Genomic DNA, 16,889 nt, shown 5'->3' with positions numbered 1-16,889 from the left:
AGCAGACAGGCAGACTGACTGAAATACCCTGCTGAGGGGAGCAGCAGCCGAGGCAGGAGAGGTCTGCTGTGCCATGTGGGTCGCTCCCTGGTTGGCTGGGGGTTGAACTTCTGTTGCAGAGGCTTCGTACAGCTTCATAGTGCTGTGCTTAACCCCTTGCGCCACCAGGGTGGCCCTCAGCATTACACCTTTAGTTAGTCTTACAGGCATATAGCAGTCTTACAGAGAAGACTATACTTGTTAGCTATTGTTTTCTTTAACATTAATGTTCTTTAACAGAGCATGATCTTCCATGTTCTGTAGTGTTCACATTTAAAACAAAAATGTCAGTTACTTGGAAGCAAATATTCTTTTTGTTTTGACTTGAATGATTAAAAGAGTACCCTTTTTAAATAGTAATTTAATAATTCTCTTTTTAAAGTGACACTATGTGCTGGACACTATATAAATAATTTTATCTGGATCATCTCATATATTCCTCATAAAAACTGAGTGAAGTGGACATTTATAAAGTGGGAAATAACTGAGATTTAGAGAAGTTAAGAATCTTGTCCAACATTGAACAGCTAATATGAAAAACGTGGTGGATTCAGAAAAGCACATACTTGTACATTCAAACTAACTGCCTCTTATTTTCACGAAAGCATGCTTATAAAATATATACACACACATACACACACACAGATATAGAATGTAGGGTTGTTTACATAATTAAAATTTTCCTGTCATTCAAATATGCTTTCACACAACAGATAACATAAACCAAAGGTTATTAACCTGTCCAAAAAAGTCTAATTGCTTTTTTCTGTGAACTGAATCCATAGCTCATTAGTATTAAAGGGTACTTAAATTGAATAGATTACACTGCTTTATTACCATGGCATTGAGCTAAAATGAAAATGTCATAGCATCATTTAGGACTTGGAGGGTAACTTATGCTAGGCTATAATTAAAAGCTCATATGGCAAATGTCTTCTTAGGATAATGTCATTGCTCCCAGCATCCTTTTTTTTTTTTTTTTAAAGATTTATTTATTTATGCATACAAGAGCTGGGGTATAGGCCAGATATGTGGGGGGGTGAGAGGATTCACCAGAGGCAGTGGCAACAGAAAGGGACATTGACCAAAGTACACTGCTGAGGGGAGCAGCGGGCGAGTCAGGAGAGGTCTGCTGTGCCATGTGGGCAGCTCCCTGGCTAGCCAGGGGATCGAACTCGTGCTGCAGAGGTTGCAGATTGCTCATAGTGTGGTGCTTAACCCCTTGCACCACCAGGGAGGCCCGCTCCCAGCATTCTTTAAGTTTTTTTTTAACTATTCTCAGATTGGTGCATGCATTTGACTAGCCTTTTAGTTATAGCCACTGCAAATAGAAGTTAGTAAGCCAATTCTGAATAAAATCAAGTGATATTTTTAAAGAAAGGTTTTTTTTTAAGTAAAAACTTATTTTCTTGAATGTATTGATGTAATCTATTTCTAAAGGAGTCTCAAAAATGTTTTCAGGAATATCAAAATGTAATGATTTCTGGATTTTGATGGGAGAAAAGGAATGAGATTTTTCTTCAATTAAGTCAAAGCATTGTGTTGCCTTTGCATACAGGGAGTTAAAATGAGAGGATTAATTTGAAAACCCTGTTAGAGTAACCAGCCTGACCCACTGTTTCTTGGTTGTTACTAACATGTTCATGGAAGACTTAGAATATTTCCTCTAAGTTTATATCATTTGCAGTGTTCTGGATAGATGACAATCGCAAGGAGAGTAGAATAAATTAGAAGGTCTGTGACCTTATCTTTGCTCTTTTGTTGTGTTGTAAGATCACTTATTGCTTAGAAGAATGGCTTTATAAATAACAATTTCAAATTCATAGATAATCCCTTTACATTAGTATTTCTCATAAATATGGTCAGAAACACTGCAGATGCATCTAACTGAGGTGTTTAAAATTCAGAATCCTAAGGGCCACCAAAAGCCTTTCTCCAAATTTAAATTTGTATTTAAATAATACAAATTTATCTTTGGCATAGGTATTTTAAACCTAATTATGTTGTTTCTACTCTTATCAAAGTAGTTAATCTACAATTGTTAATATGTCTACAAATGAGACTTATTTCCATGTAGCATATCAATTCTGTAAGCAGTTTTAAGTAAGTTATTCTTGTGAGTAAGCTTTACATGTAAGGTATGAGATTTAGCAATGTTATCAACTAGAATAAGAAATGCATTTTATTTTATATGTGGTATGACATTAAAGATATACTAAATTAGTATATGCCTCCAGATGAATGCTGTCCTTATTTAAGCATATTAACCCCAGGAAGCCATGTTTTGAAGGAAGAGAAAGTATCAACTGTATTACTTCACTTAATGCAGCTTGAATCTTTTAAAATTTAGTTATCTTAAGAGTTACCAAAGAAACTGCAATTTTTCTACTTAAGGTTAAAATCTATGTTTTGAAAATAGAGTTTAGTTAGTTTCCCTGAAATTTAGTCTCTGGACTTCAAACACCTGTTGTTTTGCCAGTTGACAACTTGATTTTTGTTAATATTCACATAGCTAAGAATAATCAAAAGCAGGTAATCTGAATGATGGGAAAACTTCAACTTAGGGGTATTTAAGGCTTACCTGAGATACAAACTTTTTAACACCAAAGTGGTTCTCAACCTTCAAGGAATCTGTGGCTAATTGATCTTATTGCCTATAATAGCAATAGAACGATACCTTGACTTCAGATTTTGAGACTGGGTGGTTACATAGTACAAGAGAAATAGGGACCCTAGTTTAAATCCTTTCATGTGTAAGGGTTAGCCCTTAGCACAATGTAAAGTTGGTATTGATAAAGTCCTATCTCTCTGTCTTTATGCCTACATTGAATAGACCTGTTTCAGAAATTATTAAAACTTCAAACACCTCCAAAAATGTTTCATATGGTTCCCTGAAGTTTTCCTCCATGAAAATGCTAGAAGTTGGAAGCGGAGCTGTGTTGTGGACAATCTGTACTCTTGACCTTCTCTTTAGTACTGCTATAGTAATTGAGCTGACTACAGGTTTCTTGTTTTTACAAACACTAAAAATATAGTCTTCAAAAGGCCATTTATGTTTTTTATTAACATTGCATAGAATTCTATGTTCGCATGTAACTAGATCAAGAAAGGGAGAGGAGACATAGGTTCAAGGAGATTCTTCTCAAACACATAGAATCAAGGGAATTTTTTTAAATACCATCATCATAGTTCATTTGATTAACAGCTTTAGCTATATAAACACAGATTTTTTTATTTAATGAGTTGCATGCTTTCAAAAACTTGTATACCTCTATATCCCAAATACACTGAAGTTTGAACATAGTACCTGCTCCTCAATGAAAAATTGCTGTTACCAGTGTGATAAAAATTTGCACACTGAAGTTTTAATGTTGAGCTTTGAGAGTACAAGGTAGAGAAGTTACTTCTGTATTCCTGAAAGAGAACAACAGATAATTACTGATGTTTAAGAAGTAGGAAATGAGGGATTGTAAGAGAATAAACTAGTATCTTCAGAAATGTAGGGGGTGTGTATGGTGAATAGTAAGAAATGAAACTGAAAGTGAATAAAGGCTTCAAGTTAAACATGACAGATTAAGATGAATGTTTGTCTCCTTAAATCCTCCTAGAAAGACAATTTTTAAAAAAAATATAAATCCCCAAGGACAAAAATGGGATAGAAGTAAGACATATAAGAGAAGGCAAAAACATTTTGGAAGGTAAGAAGCTAATGGGTATATGATACCTAACTGACCAGAACAAAAATGCTGAAACCTAAGGATGAGAAGCCAACAACAAGCAAGCAAGTTAAATCAACACTGAAGAACCTTTGGAAGGCTCAGGCCTTGGATTCATCAGGTACTTTGGAGGTAGGCATATGAAATAAAACTCAGAACAAGAGGATTGCTTAATTTATATGAATGAGTATTTAACTACTCCCACCCCACTCATGACTTAAAAAAGAGAAAGATTGGACCTCCCTGGTAGTGCAGTGGGTGAGCGCAGCGCTGTGAAGCTGCCCGCAGCCTTTGCAGCATGGGGTCGATACCCACATTGCGCAACAGACCTCTCCTGTCTTACCCCCTGCTCCCCTCACCAGTGCTTTTGGTCCGTCTGCCTGTTCTGCTCCCCACTGTCTCTGAGTGAATCCTCTCACCCGCCCACGCCTCTGGCCTGTACCCCAGTCCTTGTATAAATAACAATTAAAAAAAAGAATGAAAGATGTGGTATTCAGGAAAAAGGATTTAATACTGTTAGTAATGAAAGATGCCAGCATATCAGTTATGGGACAGTCCTAGGCCTAAAGAACAAACTGTCCAGATCAGAATAGAACGGAGGTCTCTTAAAAGATTAGTAGAGTAACCTGAAATGTCTGAACATGGTGGAGCTTTACATCTAGCAGAATGGAGGAAAATTAATGATAGGTACATGCAAAGCTAAGCAAGTAGCAACCAAAAAGGGCAGTTTAACTGTCAATGGAAAACAGAACTATAAAAGAAAAGACATAATTAAATCATACTTTGTTGCTTAACTGTGAATAATATTTGCTCAACATGTAAACATTGATTTGTGTGTGAAATACAGAGAACTTAGTTTGTATAATTTATTTGAGAGCAAGCAAGTTTTTTAATCCTTGCAAAAGTATAAAGCCAAGATAACCAGTTGTATAGTGTCTCTGCTCTTTATTCCTGTCCAAATAACGTCTGTCTCCCATCTGTAAAACAGGGATAGCATAGTGCCTACACCTAAGAGTTTTTGTAAATAAATGTGACTCTTAGAGCAGTGTCTTGTGTTTAGCAAATAAATGTGACTCTTAGAGCAGTGTCTTGTGTTTAAGAAGAGGATGGAAGTAAATGAGGGTTGGATCGAGTAACAGTTTAAAGTAAAAAGCAGCATATAAATACTCATTAAAAATACAGAAATCTATAAAAAATAACTAGCAATTGGAAATTGTATCTGGGGAACAGGAGTGTGATGGACTAGGCCAAAAGACTGCTTGACCCAATTGTATGTCTTGATTGTTAACTTTAAATTTTGTACATCTGGGGGAAAACCTTTTTAAAAAACTTAAAAAATTTTTTTTAAAAGATCTTAACTTGAACCACAGAGCATTTCATTTTCTATCACAGAATTCTTAACCCTATGTAGAAGTTGAAAGAAAAGTGTAATGAGTCTATTACCTAGTTTCAACCACTGTGAGCATCTGACCAATCTTATTTATACTAGCATCCCTAAGAATCACCAGATTATTTTGAAGCAAGGCCAAACTTTGGATCATTTCAACCAAAAATGGCCTTACATATGACCTTAGCTGCTGTGGTGCGTGCTCTACTCAGTTCTCCATTCAGGGAAGAATTTGCTTACCAGTAGCAAGGAATGAATGTATTTAACCGAAAATTTAGCCACAACACTTGAGATCTGCTACTGTATTTCAGCCAATACTACACGTTCCCAGCATCCTCCAACCAGTGACCAAGTGTGGGAGGACTGGCCATAAGTTCCTGACAACTTCTGCCAATGTGGGACCCTTTGGTCACTCTGAACCAGAATGTACCATTAGGTTCACCAAGAGTTTGTCAGAGTTCTATCATGCTCTAATGTTTTTCCTGCCAATCTTCTTTCCAAATGAAGGCCATCATCATGGTCTAAGGGCTTTTGCTACTGAGTTCTATTCTTTTTCCCTATCTTTCATAGACTTATGTTCATTTTAACATCTGCTTCTCAGATCACTCTATTGACAAAAAAAAAGTAAAAGGATTCTTTTTAATGTTTGCATAAATTAATATCAGACCCAAGGCTTCAAAAGGTCTGTTAGTATGGCTGAACTTTACTGGTATTTAAGGACTTAACTTTCAGGAGGAGTCTCATCATTCCCAGATAAAAATAACTAATCTGTACAAATAAGGTTTTTGCAGAACACCAGGGAGTTTGAAATTTTGTTATATGCTAGGCATTGAGTGATGTGATCAACACCAAATAAAAATCTTAAATATTCTATACTGCATGTCTCTGGTTTATGATCCTTCACATGTGTTGTCAGAATTTGTTGTTGGAGCTTGTTACCTTTAGAGCTTTGAATACTGAAAGGTAGAATGAACTTGATTCTTGAATGTTTTCTGTGTTCAGAAATAGTTAAGTCTCCTAGCATCTTTCAAAGGTTGGCTAGTGATAATTTTGCTTTTATATATTTTTTTTAGTTTCAAATATACTTTATACTTTTTTTAGTTTCAAATATACTTTCCATAAGAGTACCATGTTAATAGTAGTGCATGCTTTTTACTTGGCATCAAATATGAGTTGGTTTTGAAACAATTTAGTATTATACCAGCTGGGATAATTACTGGCCTCTCTGTTCCTTTAGGGTGACTACCGAAAGGGGTAAGTTCCATTTTACTTTAATGTATTTTGCTGTTTCTAGTGACTCTGTCTTACTATAGGTTGCTGAATGTTTTGAACTTGGAGATAGTTTAGTGCTTTTTTGGCCAAGGAGAAACATGTGAAGTTAAGACAGAACTGTGACAATTGCAACTGCTGGTTTTGTGCAACTTTAAGTACCCTTGTGAGATTTTTGCTTTAAGTGTCATTATGAACTAAGGGATTTTAACACTTACTTTAATTCAACTCAGTTTTTTCTGGTGCTCAAATTATCCAATCTCTGGCTTATGAGTCTCCTTTAGGTTGAATCTGACATGGTCGTTTTTGAGGACTTCTTTCAGGTCCAACAGGATATCCCAAACTTTCTGTTTATTACCCTCAGCCTGGTTCCAGCCATTGCTTCAAGTAATCTTAGTCTTTTTAGTTAAAAACGTTATTTATTAGTCATAATCTGGGTTGCTCACTGATTCTGGTTTCTGGATCTCCTCATTGGACATGTCTAAGATATGTTTAAATGCACCATAGATTTATATTGATATTTCAATATAATGTAAAGGGCTAAAATTCAGTCTATTTTTTCTTTCATTGAAAACCATGATAACTTACATTACATTACCACTGATTTCCTTTACTCTATCTGGTACTTTTAGACTAGTATTACTAAATATTACAAATGGTATGGTTAATGAAAAGTTGATGCAGTTTTTAAAAATATTTGTGTTCTTAGGAAAAACTATGTTAGGAATATACAGTTAATTTAATGTATTTTGAAGTCACTTGTAATTCTCCTCTCTATATGCCACCAATTATGTATTACTACTTTTGTTTGATTATGTTTTTGGGTTTTTTGGGGGGTAGGGGGTGTCTTATATTTTGCTAATTTTTTTGATAATTAATTGAAGCATTATATGATTATACTGTTAAATCTCTAAAATGAGGTACATTAAGAGAAACTGAGCATCCATTTGTTCCTTCTACCTCATTTCTTACCTCTTAATATATATAGTAACTATGTTAGTTACACATACAATGTATGTATGCATATTTATGCATACTCATTAGAATGTAGCACATTATATACCCTGTTTTCCTCTTGCTCATTTTGAATTAATATCTCTTCATTTATATCACTCCAAGCATATATCATATAGCATATTCCTTTTTATAGGAGCATAATATTCCATTATATTGTTGTACCACTATGTTAAGTGGTTTTCTATTGTGGACACTTGATTTTGTTCCTTAATCCTGCTATTATGAATAATATAGCTATAAATAGGCTTATGTATGTGACTTTTCATGGGGCTTTTGAAATTTATATTTGGGATGGACTCCCAGAAGTAGAATCCTGGATCAAAAGGTAAATTTGTAGGCAATTTTCATGACTATGTTTGAATTCCTCTCTAAAAGACACAGTACCCCTTTGTATTCCTATCAACAATGTATGAGAATACTTGTTTTCCCACAACTTACGAGCAGATAGTTATCTTATTTCACAAAATATTTTATTAGATCTGTGTTTTAGAATCTTTGGCAAAAGTATGACATGGATCATAAGGTGTGTTATTAGAGCCCAGGAGATGTGTTGGACCTTAACAATAGTTTCAGAAATGCAGATATTCACTGTATAGTTACATCCAAGGAGTGTTAAAGATATAGCATAAGGAGAACTAAATAACTGGGCAAAAGCATTAGAAGAGAAATTGGGGATGATGCATAAATTTCTGAGAATATGAAGTTTCTTTAGAGGATACTGAAAATCAGTAGATTAAGGCAGAGAAGGATTCCATCTTAAAGGTTTGAATTTGAGGTGTTTCTGAGACAAAGATATACAAATTAGAAGAGGAAAATCTGGGTTAGAGTGGAGCTTTTGTGTTGTCACTGTATGTGGTGGTAAGATGTATAGGTGAAGAATAACAGTTACATGTGTGGCCCTGAGATGTTATTGACTTTGGTAATAGTAGTTTTATGTAACCTTTATGTTTTCTTGCATGCAATTGAACATCTCTTTGGCTAGAATTAGAGATAGTGTTGTTCATTTTTATGGCTTATCTTGTACAGACTTACTGTATACATAAAGTATATACATGTATACTCTGCTATATAATTTTGTTCTGAAATCATACAGATTTAGTTCCAGGGTAACATAGATTAAATTCCCTTGTTTTGATGTATGAAATGATTTATTATGTTTTCTCTCCAATAAACATGGTTTTATACACAATTTCAAAACTTTGTTCAAATTCTCTACTTTGCTTAATATATTTCCATATTTGGTATCTAATTTTGATAAACTTGGGTAAATAAATAGAAAATATTTTACCATTATTTTACTGTATTAAAATATAGTAATACATAATGTCATATCAAAATGTAATTTCACATTATAGCTGAAAAGGAATCTTTTCTAAAAGAAAAGTTATCTATCCTACATGGCCCTAAGAAAATCGAAACAACTTTAGATTAGAAAATTTTCAATTTTAGAAGATTACTTCTGTGGCAATGACGAAATATTAACTGACTTTTACCCCATCATATGCTGTTCAGGCACTTTACAAGTCTTCTTATTTTAATTATGAAAACATATACAATTAGTAACCATTAGGTACAATTAGTAACCATTAGATATATTTTACACACAAGAGACAGAAGGTTAGTAAGTTCCTTAAGGATATACAGTATCAAGAAGCTAAAAGGAATTTAAATCCAGACTGACTGAAAATAAAACATAACTCAAGTGAAGACATGAGGATAATAAAGGATTTAAAACTTTGTCATATAAAATTGAAGGAAATGCATTTAAAAAATTTTTTATTTGAGACTATTGAAGATAGCAGGGACGTTTAGACTGTCAAGTATTGGGACTTTCCTAGAGTATATTTTTATCACAGAACTTAGGGATAGAATGGGTTCCAGTGCTTACCTTTGAACCAGTATCAAGTAATTTTTCTGTGTCAGAGTTATGTGATGACAGAAGTCTTTTCTTAGGGTTAAAACTGCCCTTTCATCACTTGCTAGCCAAACAGGCTTTGGATGGTAATTTGGAAGACTCGTAGTAGAAGGGAATTGTGGCAATGACAGGGTAAATCTTTCAGGCTCCTTTACAATCCTGAGATTTATTTTTTCCAACTAACTTTTAAAGAAACTTGATTAAATTGGGTGGTTGAACAAAGATCCCACCCAGGATATTAATATTCATTTATTCTAAATGAGTTAGATACACTGAGAAAAGTAGGCTTTTTCGTAGTTCTTGTTTGACTTGAGAAAAAGCCAAGGCTAACTGCTAAAGCAGATTCCAGTGTTAGACCCACTTAGATTTTGAGCAGGCAACAAAGTTGGTTAGTGGTTAATGATGTCTTCCTTTAGCTTCTACCTTGTTAATATGGACATACCAGGGTGTGATAATTATTCTTGTGTTACTCTAATATTGTGGACTGTCAAACTTGAACATAATTTAAAATCACTGTGAGAATCTGTAAACAAAGATTGCTATTGTGTTTCTGATTCAGTAGATTGGAAGTGGAGCACAAGAGTTTGCTTTTTTTAACTTGTTTCCAGATAATGCTGATGCTTCTGGTTTGGAGCCCACACTTGAGAACCACTTCTATTGTAGTTTGACCTACCCCAGTATAGATTCAGCTTTCTAAGTGTGGTAATCAGATAGTAAATAACTCATTTCCTTGTCCCCTACTACCAAACAAAACATAAAGCAACATGTCTTGATTTCATAGAAACCAGTGTGGACTGTTACATTGCTGTTGTTGGCTTGTTGACCCAAGGAGTTATACCTAAAATTAAGAAACCTTCTAAAGTTTAAGGTCCTATTCACGTTTGGTTTATCTAAGTTAACTTTAGAAATACAAGTTTCAGCTAGAATTCTTTCACATGGTTCTACTTTTGGATAGTGTTTAATTTTTTAATTTTTTATGTCTTTTTGCCATTGCTAGGGTGTTGTTTGCATGTAAGAATCAGAATCAGAATCTTATTTTTCTCTTCCTGAAATAATGGAGGCTGTTGAAACATACCAGGTTCTTGTTATTGTGCATAGAGCAAATGGCAGAACTTTATGAACTGGTTTCAAAATTCAGAAAGGTCAATATCTAGTCCTAGAAAGTCATTCTTAAACTTGGGTTAAGAAAATGAAGAGCAAAAAGAACTTAGTTTTTTAACTACTTTAAGCTAGAAAAGAATGGCTTACTGAAATAAGAGTTGTTCACTCTGTCAGTTAAAGGTAATGAATGTATATCATTTACTTTTCATTGTGGATTATATAATTCACAAGTATGTCCATATAATTATATAATTTCATTGAGAATATCCAAATGACAGCAATAATACTTACCTGAATAGATATTACACATAGTATGTTATAGAGTTAAAGTAATAGTCCACTGAAAGTAGATAGGGTAGTGATTGTTAAGTATAGGGGTGAACACTTGCTAGTCACTGTCCTCTGCAAGCCATGAAGAGAGCCACATCTCCAAGGCTTAGAGAGAATGTTTAGAAAGTTCTTGCTCACATTTTAGAAAACAACCTGTGGTATCAAAATTCAGGGGAGAGGTTAGAATGAAGTATTTCTGCTATTTAAGGACTTTGCAATTTGTTGTACTTTTTCTCCTAGGTGATTAACTTTGAAAATTAACTTATTATATATTGACGATAATCATAAGCAAAGTTCTGTGATTATTCTCTTTGTCTCTCCTCAGATATCCAGAAAGTGGTACTGTAGAAATAAATGTCAAGGATCTTCGACCACGAGCTAGAACCAATTTGAAATGGAGTGAATTAAATATCGGCGATGTGGTAATGGTTAATTACAATGTAGAAAGTCCTAAAGACAGAGGATTTTGGTTTGATGCAGAAATTACCTCATTGAAGACAATCTCAAGAACTAAAAAGGAACTTCACGTGAATATTTTCTTGGGGTAAGAGAGTCACCTCACTGATACTACTTAATTTCTGAATTAATCAAGGATTGTAATTTTGGGGCATTAAACACATGATTATTAGTAAAAAAAAATGGAATATATCAAAAATTGAAGTTTTCATACTGAAAGAGAACTTTTTAATAAGTTCTTGGGAATTTTTTATTAAAAGTAGTCATTAAATCTCCATTGCTGCTTTAAGGTTGAAAATACTATTTGGAAGCATCTTGGAAATAATACCGCTTATATAGCAGTGAATGTCTACCTAATGAGCTATCTGTTAAACTTACATGACTAGCTGAACTTTTCCTTCATAATTTTCTTTAACATAATTTTAATTTACAGAATTCAATAAACTTAAAGAAGACATTCAGGAAATGTGAAATATTTGCCCTAAATACCAAGTCACTCAGCTATTTAATTGATTGTTTAAGTAATTCTTTCAGATGTTTCCCTCAAGTGTTATATATAGTACTATGTATTATTTCACAGCTATCTTTTTATACTTAGGTAAATATTATCACCCTCTTTCTGGGTCTGAATCTTTTGAATAGATTTTTTTTGATGAATAGTCATTAATTTACTTTTTTACAAAAGCCCGTTAACTTGTTTCTAGTCTTTGTTATAAATAATGTTTAAAAACTTTGTCCATAGGCATTTTCTTTAGAATGAATTCTTAGGAGTACATTTGTTTTGTTGAGTGTTGTTGATTTTAGAATGATCCTGACATTTTAATTTTACATAAGGGAAGCAGCCCAACTAATATTATTGTCAAGTTTTGAATAACTGGATTATTGCATATAATGCATATATATATAATCTAATATATATGTATATAATGTGGTATAGTATATCAATTATACTATACCATTATAACATAGTGATAAATCTGAGATTAGGCATCTGCTTATAGTTAACAATATAAAGCAAGGATCAGTAAACTACAGCCCACTGGCTGCCTGTTTTTTATGGAAAGAAAGTTCTATTGGTGCACTGCAATGCCTATTCATTTGTTTTATCTGCAGCTGTTTTTGCATTTAATAGCATTGTTGAATTATTGTAGGTGAGATTATCTGATTTGTAAAGCCTAATCTGTTTACTCTAAGACCCTTCAGGGGGAAAAGTTTACTGACTCCTACGAAAAAGAATGCTGTAAGATGCTGAAAATGGCTTATAATTTAGAAAAGTTTCTGAACTTGCTACCAACACAAGTGTGATGCTTTTGCCAGACGTAAGGATGTAACTGAATTTCAGACTTCTAAGCCACTTGAAATTCTGATAAATAAATCATGAAGCAAAAAAGGAGAGAGCATCTACATAAATTGGTTATTAGAGAATCTGTATCTTAGATACATGAATATAGGACATATAAAAAAACACCTGGACTCAGATCATTGACCTAAACACACACACAGACAACACACACACTATTTTGAAAGTGTTCGGAGGTACAGTTAGATTGGACTACCCTGATTTTCAGGACTAGAACTAAGAGTGAGTGGAAATTTTAGATAGGCAAATATTGACTCACTCAAATGATATTTTGATAGCTATTCCAACTATAAAATACACTGTCCTGTAAGGTATTATGTTCTCTGTCATTTAAGTTTTTTGTTAAACATGTTAGGAACACAAGAGCCAAAGGGGAGCCAGTGTGGGAATTTTTTTTAAGATTAGAATCCTTTATCCCTGACTGGAAAAAGTAGTTAAATAATCAGAGAAAGTATAAATGTATTCTGCTGTTGAGGGATAATTTGGGGCCATTATAAACAGTGTTGCCACAATATTCTTGTTCCTATGTCCCAGTGCTTATTTGTTACTACAGGGCATCTACTATCTAGGAGTAGAATTGCTGGATTGTAAAATCTATGCATCTTCAATTTTAGTAGCTAGCACAAATATTTAAGTGGTTCAGACAAATTACATTTCCACAACAGTATGAGGAGTTTCCTTTGCTCTGAATTCTCATGCATACTTAATTTTTAGTCTCAAGCCTTTGAAAATCAGGTGGGTATTAATAAAATAGTATGTATACCTTTGTGGCTTTTATTTGCATTTTCCTGACAACTAATGAGATTGACAGCTTTTTTCTTAATTAATTGGCAATTTGGATAATTTTTTGAGGACCGTGTAGTGTAGCAAACATTGGTGTTCTGTTGTTGTTGGTTAGATAGTCTCTCTTACTGATATTCAGGAGTTCTAATTGTAGAAATTTGACCAGTGTATTTTCATGTGGAGAAAATGCCTTCTCTGATTCTATGAATTTTCTCTTTATGTTTGAATGGTATTTTTAATTTTATGTATTTGAATTTATCACATTTTTTTCCTTATGCTTATACTTTCTATGTCATGTTTAAGAAATCTTGTGTGTGTGTGCTTGTGTGTGTGCTTGTGTGTGTGTGTGTGTGTGTGTGTGTATAATGGATGACAGTGGTCAAACATTCAGTTGTAAGACGTATAAGTTCTGGGTGTATAGTGTATAGCATGGTAATCATAGTTAACAATACTATATTGTATATATGAAAAAAATTCTAGGAGAGTGAATCTTAAAAGGTCCCAAGAAAGAAAAATGTAACTCTGAGGTGATGGATGTTAACTAAATTAGTTGTGGCAATCATTTGTTTTTATTCATATATCATGTTGTATGCCTTAAATTTGTACTGTTATTATATATCAATTATAGCTCAATAAAATATAAAGGTTGGTGGGAAGGTTTCCCTACTCAGAAAATAGTCTTCTTTATTACCTTATGAAAATTTTTGTGTTTTTGCTTTTCTTTAGGTCTTTAATCCACTTGGTAGGTTTTTGTATACAATATAAGCTAAGAGTTTGACTTGTGTGCAGTGTAAGAGTTTGATACATATGAATAATCTTGTTTTTTAAACACTTTACTGAGAAGCCCATTTTTCCTTCATGACCTTCAATATCGCCTCAGATGTCAAGTATCTTTATATTTCATCTCTATTCTGTATCATTAACAGTTACATGCTTTCTTAATATGAAAGAGCAGATCTTTCTACCTTGTTCTTCTCAGTTCTTAGCTCTGTGTACTTTCATTTGAATTTTCTAGTCATCTGTAATTGCCACATAAAAAAATCATTGGAATTTGATAGGTATTGCATTGAATCTAATCCATGAATGTGATTCACTTATTTTCATCTTTAATAGTTTCCTTTTTTTTTTTCATGTTTTTCTTAGCTGGAATGATACAAAATGTTTTTGTAAGTTCAAAATACTTGAATGTTGTCATTTATATAATTCAACCTGATATAATTCTTTTCAGAGAGCTGATCTTATGTGTCTGTTATCTTTTTTAACCTTAGGCAACACTTGTTAACCTTAGGCAACACTGTATATGTTGTTTTTATTTTATTTTACTCTTTGCTATTGGTATACAGACAATCTTTGATCTTGGATCCAGTAGGCTTGCTAGATTTATTAATTTTAATTCACATTAGGTGGTTTGGAATTTTTATGATTATAATCATCTGTGAATTAAAATATTTTCTGTCTTTTCTTTTGATTTCTTCCTCTTGTCTTTATTCACCAGCTGAACTTTAGTACATTGTTGAAAGGAAGTGATAATAGCAGGCATCTCTTTTCCTTTTGATCTCTAAGAAAAACACTTTGAAAATTTTACTGATAATGATAATGTCTGATACAAGTATTTCTTAGATGTGCTTTCATGGCTTTGGTTGTCTAGGTAGTATTTTGTATGAGATTTTCACATTTGTGTTAATGAATAAAATTTGCATGTAAATTTACTCTCAGTCTACCTTTCAAAAATTATGCTAGTTTTATAAAATAATTTAGTGGAATATTCTCTTATGGTCTTATGTTAGAGTTTTGTGCCCTTGTCTTGAATATTCAGTAGAACATTCCAGTCAAATCCTCTAGGATTTGAGTTTTCTTTGTGGGAAGAAATTTTTTTTTAATGAGTGATTCATTTTCTGTAACGATTATGGGATAGTTCAGATTTTCTATTTCTTCTTGAAATAGGATTAAGTTTCTAGGCACTTGTGGATTTTACCTAAATTTTAATTTATTGTCATAAGTTAGTTGGGTAGCATCATCTTTTAATGTGTGTAGTCTTTCTTGTGATGTTCCTTTTTTTATTCCTGAATTTAGTTTGTGACTTTTTAATCAATCTCACCAGAGGTTTATCAGTTTTATTAGACTTTTGCAAAGTACTAATCTTCAGCTTTGACCCTCTCTATTGTATTGAAGGTACAAAGGAAGAAGCAAATAGAGGACATGATTTTTTATCTGCCTTGGAGATTTGATAAGGGAACTTGGAGTTAAAGTTCATGCTTGTTTCTGTTTTTAATTTGTGAGTACCAAAAAGTGACTATGCTTGAACTGTCTAATTCTAGTTATCAAATTCTATTTTATAACTTGTCATATTCTACTTGTACATTAGCTTTCAAGAAAATTCAAAACAAAAGTTTTGGGTTTAAATCAAGTCTTCAAAATAATTTGTTTACTTACTACTGTAATATATATGATATTCAGTACCACCTGAAGTTATACATGTTTAGATGTTCATAAGTAAAATAGAATTTGAAATAATCATATGGCAAGAAGATAATTTATCTGAACTTACTAAAGCTATTGGTGTTCTTAGTTTCAGGGTCACTTTTATAGGATTTTATCTACTTACTAAATTTTATCCATACTTGCTTATCATGAAATATATTTAGTAATATTGAATGCAACTTTCTTACAGAGTACAAATTTGAAATCCATATCAAGTTATAATCAAAACTCACTGTTTTCCAACTGTATTGGCCTCCTTATGTTGCTTAATTATGTAAGCATGTTGGTGTTTCAGGTCCTTTGCATTTGCTGTTCCCTCAGCCTGGTATGCCCTGCACAGATACTCATTGGCTTTTTCTGTCTCGTTTGTTTCAATTTTTTGTTCAAACATCACTTCAAGAAAGACCTTTCTTGATTACACTACTTAAAGTCATATCCACATACCTGGCATAGATTAGTTGAATTCTCCTTTTCTCTGACATTTTTCCTTACACTATTATCACTTGACTTATTTCTCCTGCCCCATTTATATTAGTTCCCTGTTGTTGCTGCAACAAATTACAACAATTTAGTTACTTGCACAATAAAACATAGTATTTTACAGTTCTGTAAGTCAGTTTTACATGATTTTCACTGGCCTAAAATCAAAATGTGAGCAGAGGAACACTAAAGGGGAATCCCTTTCCTTGCCTTTTCCAGATTTTAGGGTCCTCTCAACTCCTTGGCCCATGGCCCCTCTCCATTTACAAAACCAACAGTGTTGCATCTCTGAGTCATTCTTTTGTAGTTACAACTCTATCAAACTTCTTCCATCGTCCACTTTTAAGGTCTTCTGTGATTATCAATATATCAGCCTTCCTGAATAATCCTCCTCTTTCAAAGTCAGTGTAATCATTTCTGTAATGTCTCTTTTGTCATATTAGATAATACATTGACAGGTTCCTGGGCTCAAGATATGGGCATCTGTTAGGTCCATTATTTATCTGTTATATCACTGGAATGGTGATATAACAAAATTAATGCCTTAATTTTTGT

General features: G+C 33.2%; 1 protein-coding gene across 1 annotated transcript in view; it reads left to right on the top strand.

Moving 5' to 3' along the window:
* Positions 1-16,889, top strand: part of UHRF2 (ubiquitin like with PHD and ring finger domains 2) — a 71,198-nt gene that overhangs the window by 22,550 nt on the left and 31,759 nt on the right. Inside the window, exon 4 of the mRNA XM_037494907.2 lies at positions 11,100-11,318. Within this exon, the coding sequence (XP_037350804.1) occupies positions 11,100-11,318 (219 nt within the window). The remainder of the gene's footprint in view (positions 1-11,099; positions 11,319-16,889) is intronic.

Source organism: Talpa occidentalis, unplaced genomic scaffold (genome assembly GCF_014898055.3).
Source record: "Talpa occidentalis isolate TD23 unplaced genomic scaffold, MPIMG_talOcc4v2.1 talOcc4.7, whole genome shotgun sequence".
Taxonomy (NCBI): Eukaryota; Metazoa; Chordata; class Mammalia; order Eulipotyphla; family Talpidae; genus Talpa; species Talpa occidentalis.
The sequence above is the reverse complement of the archived record's forward strand: the minus strand, read 5'-3'. Positions and strand labels throughout refer to the sequence as shown.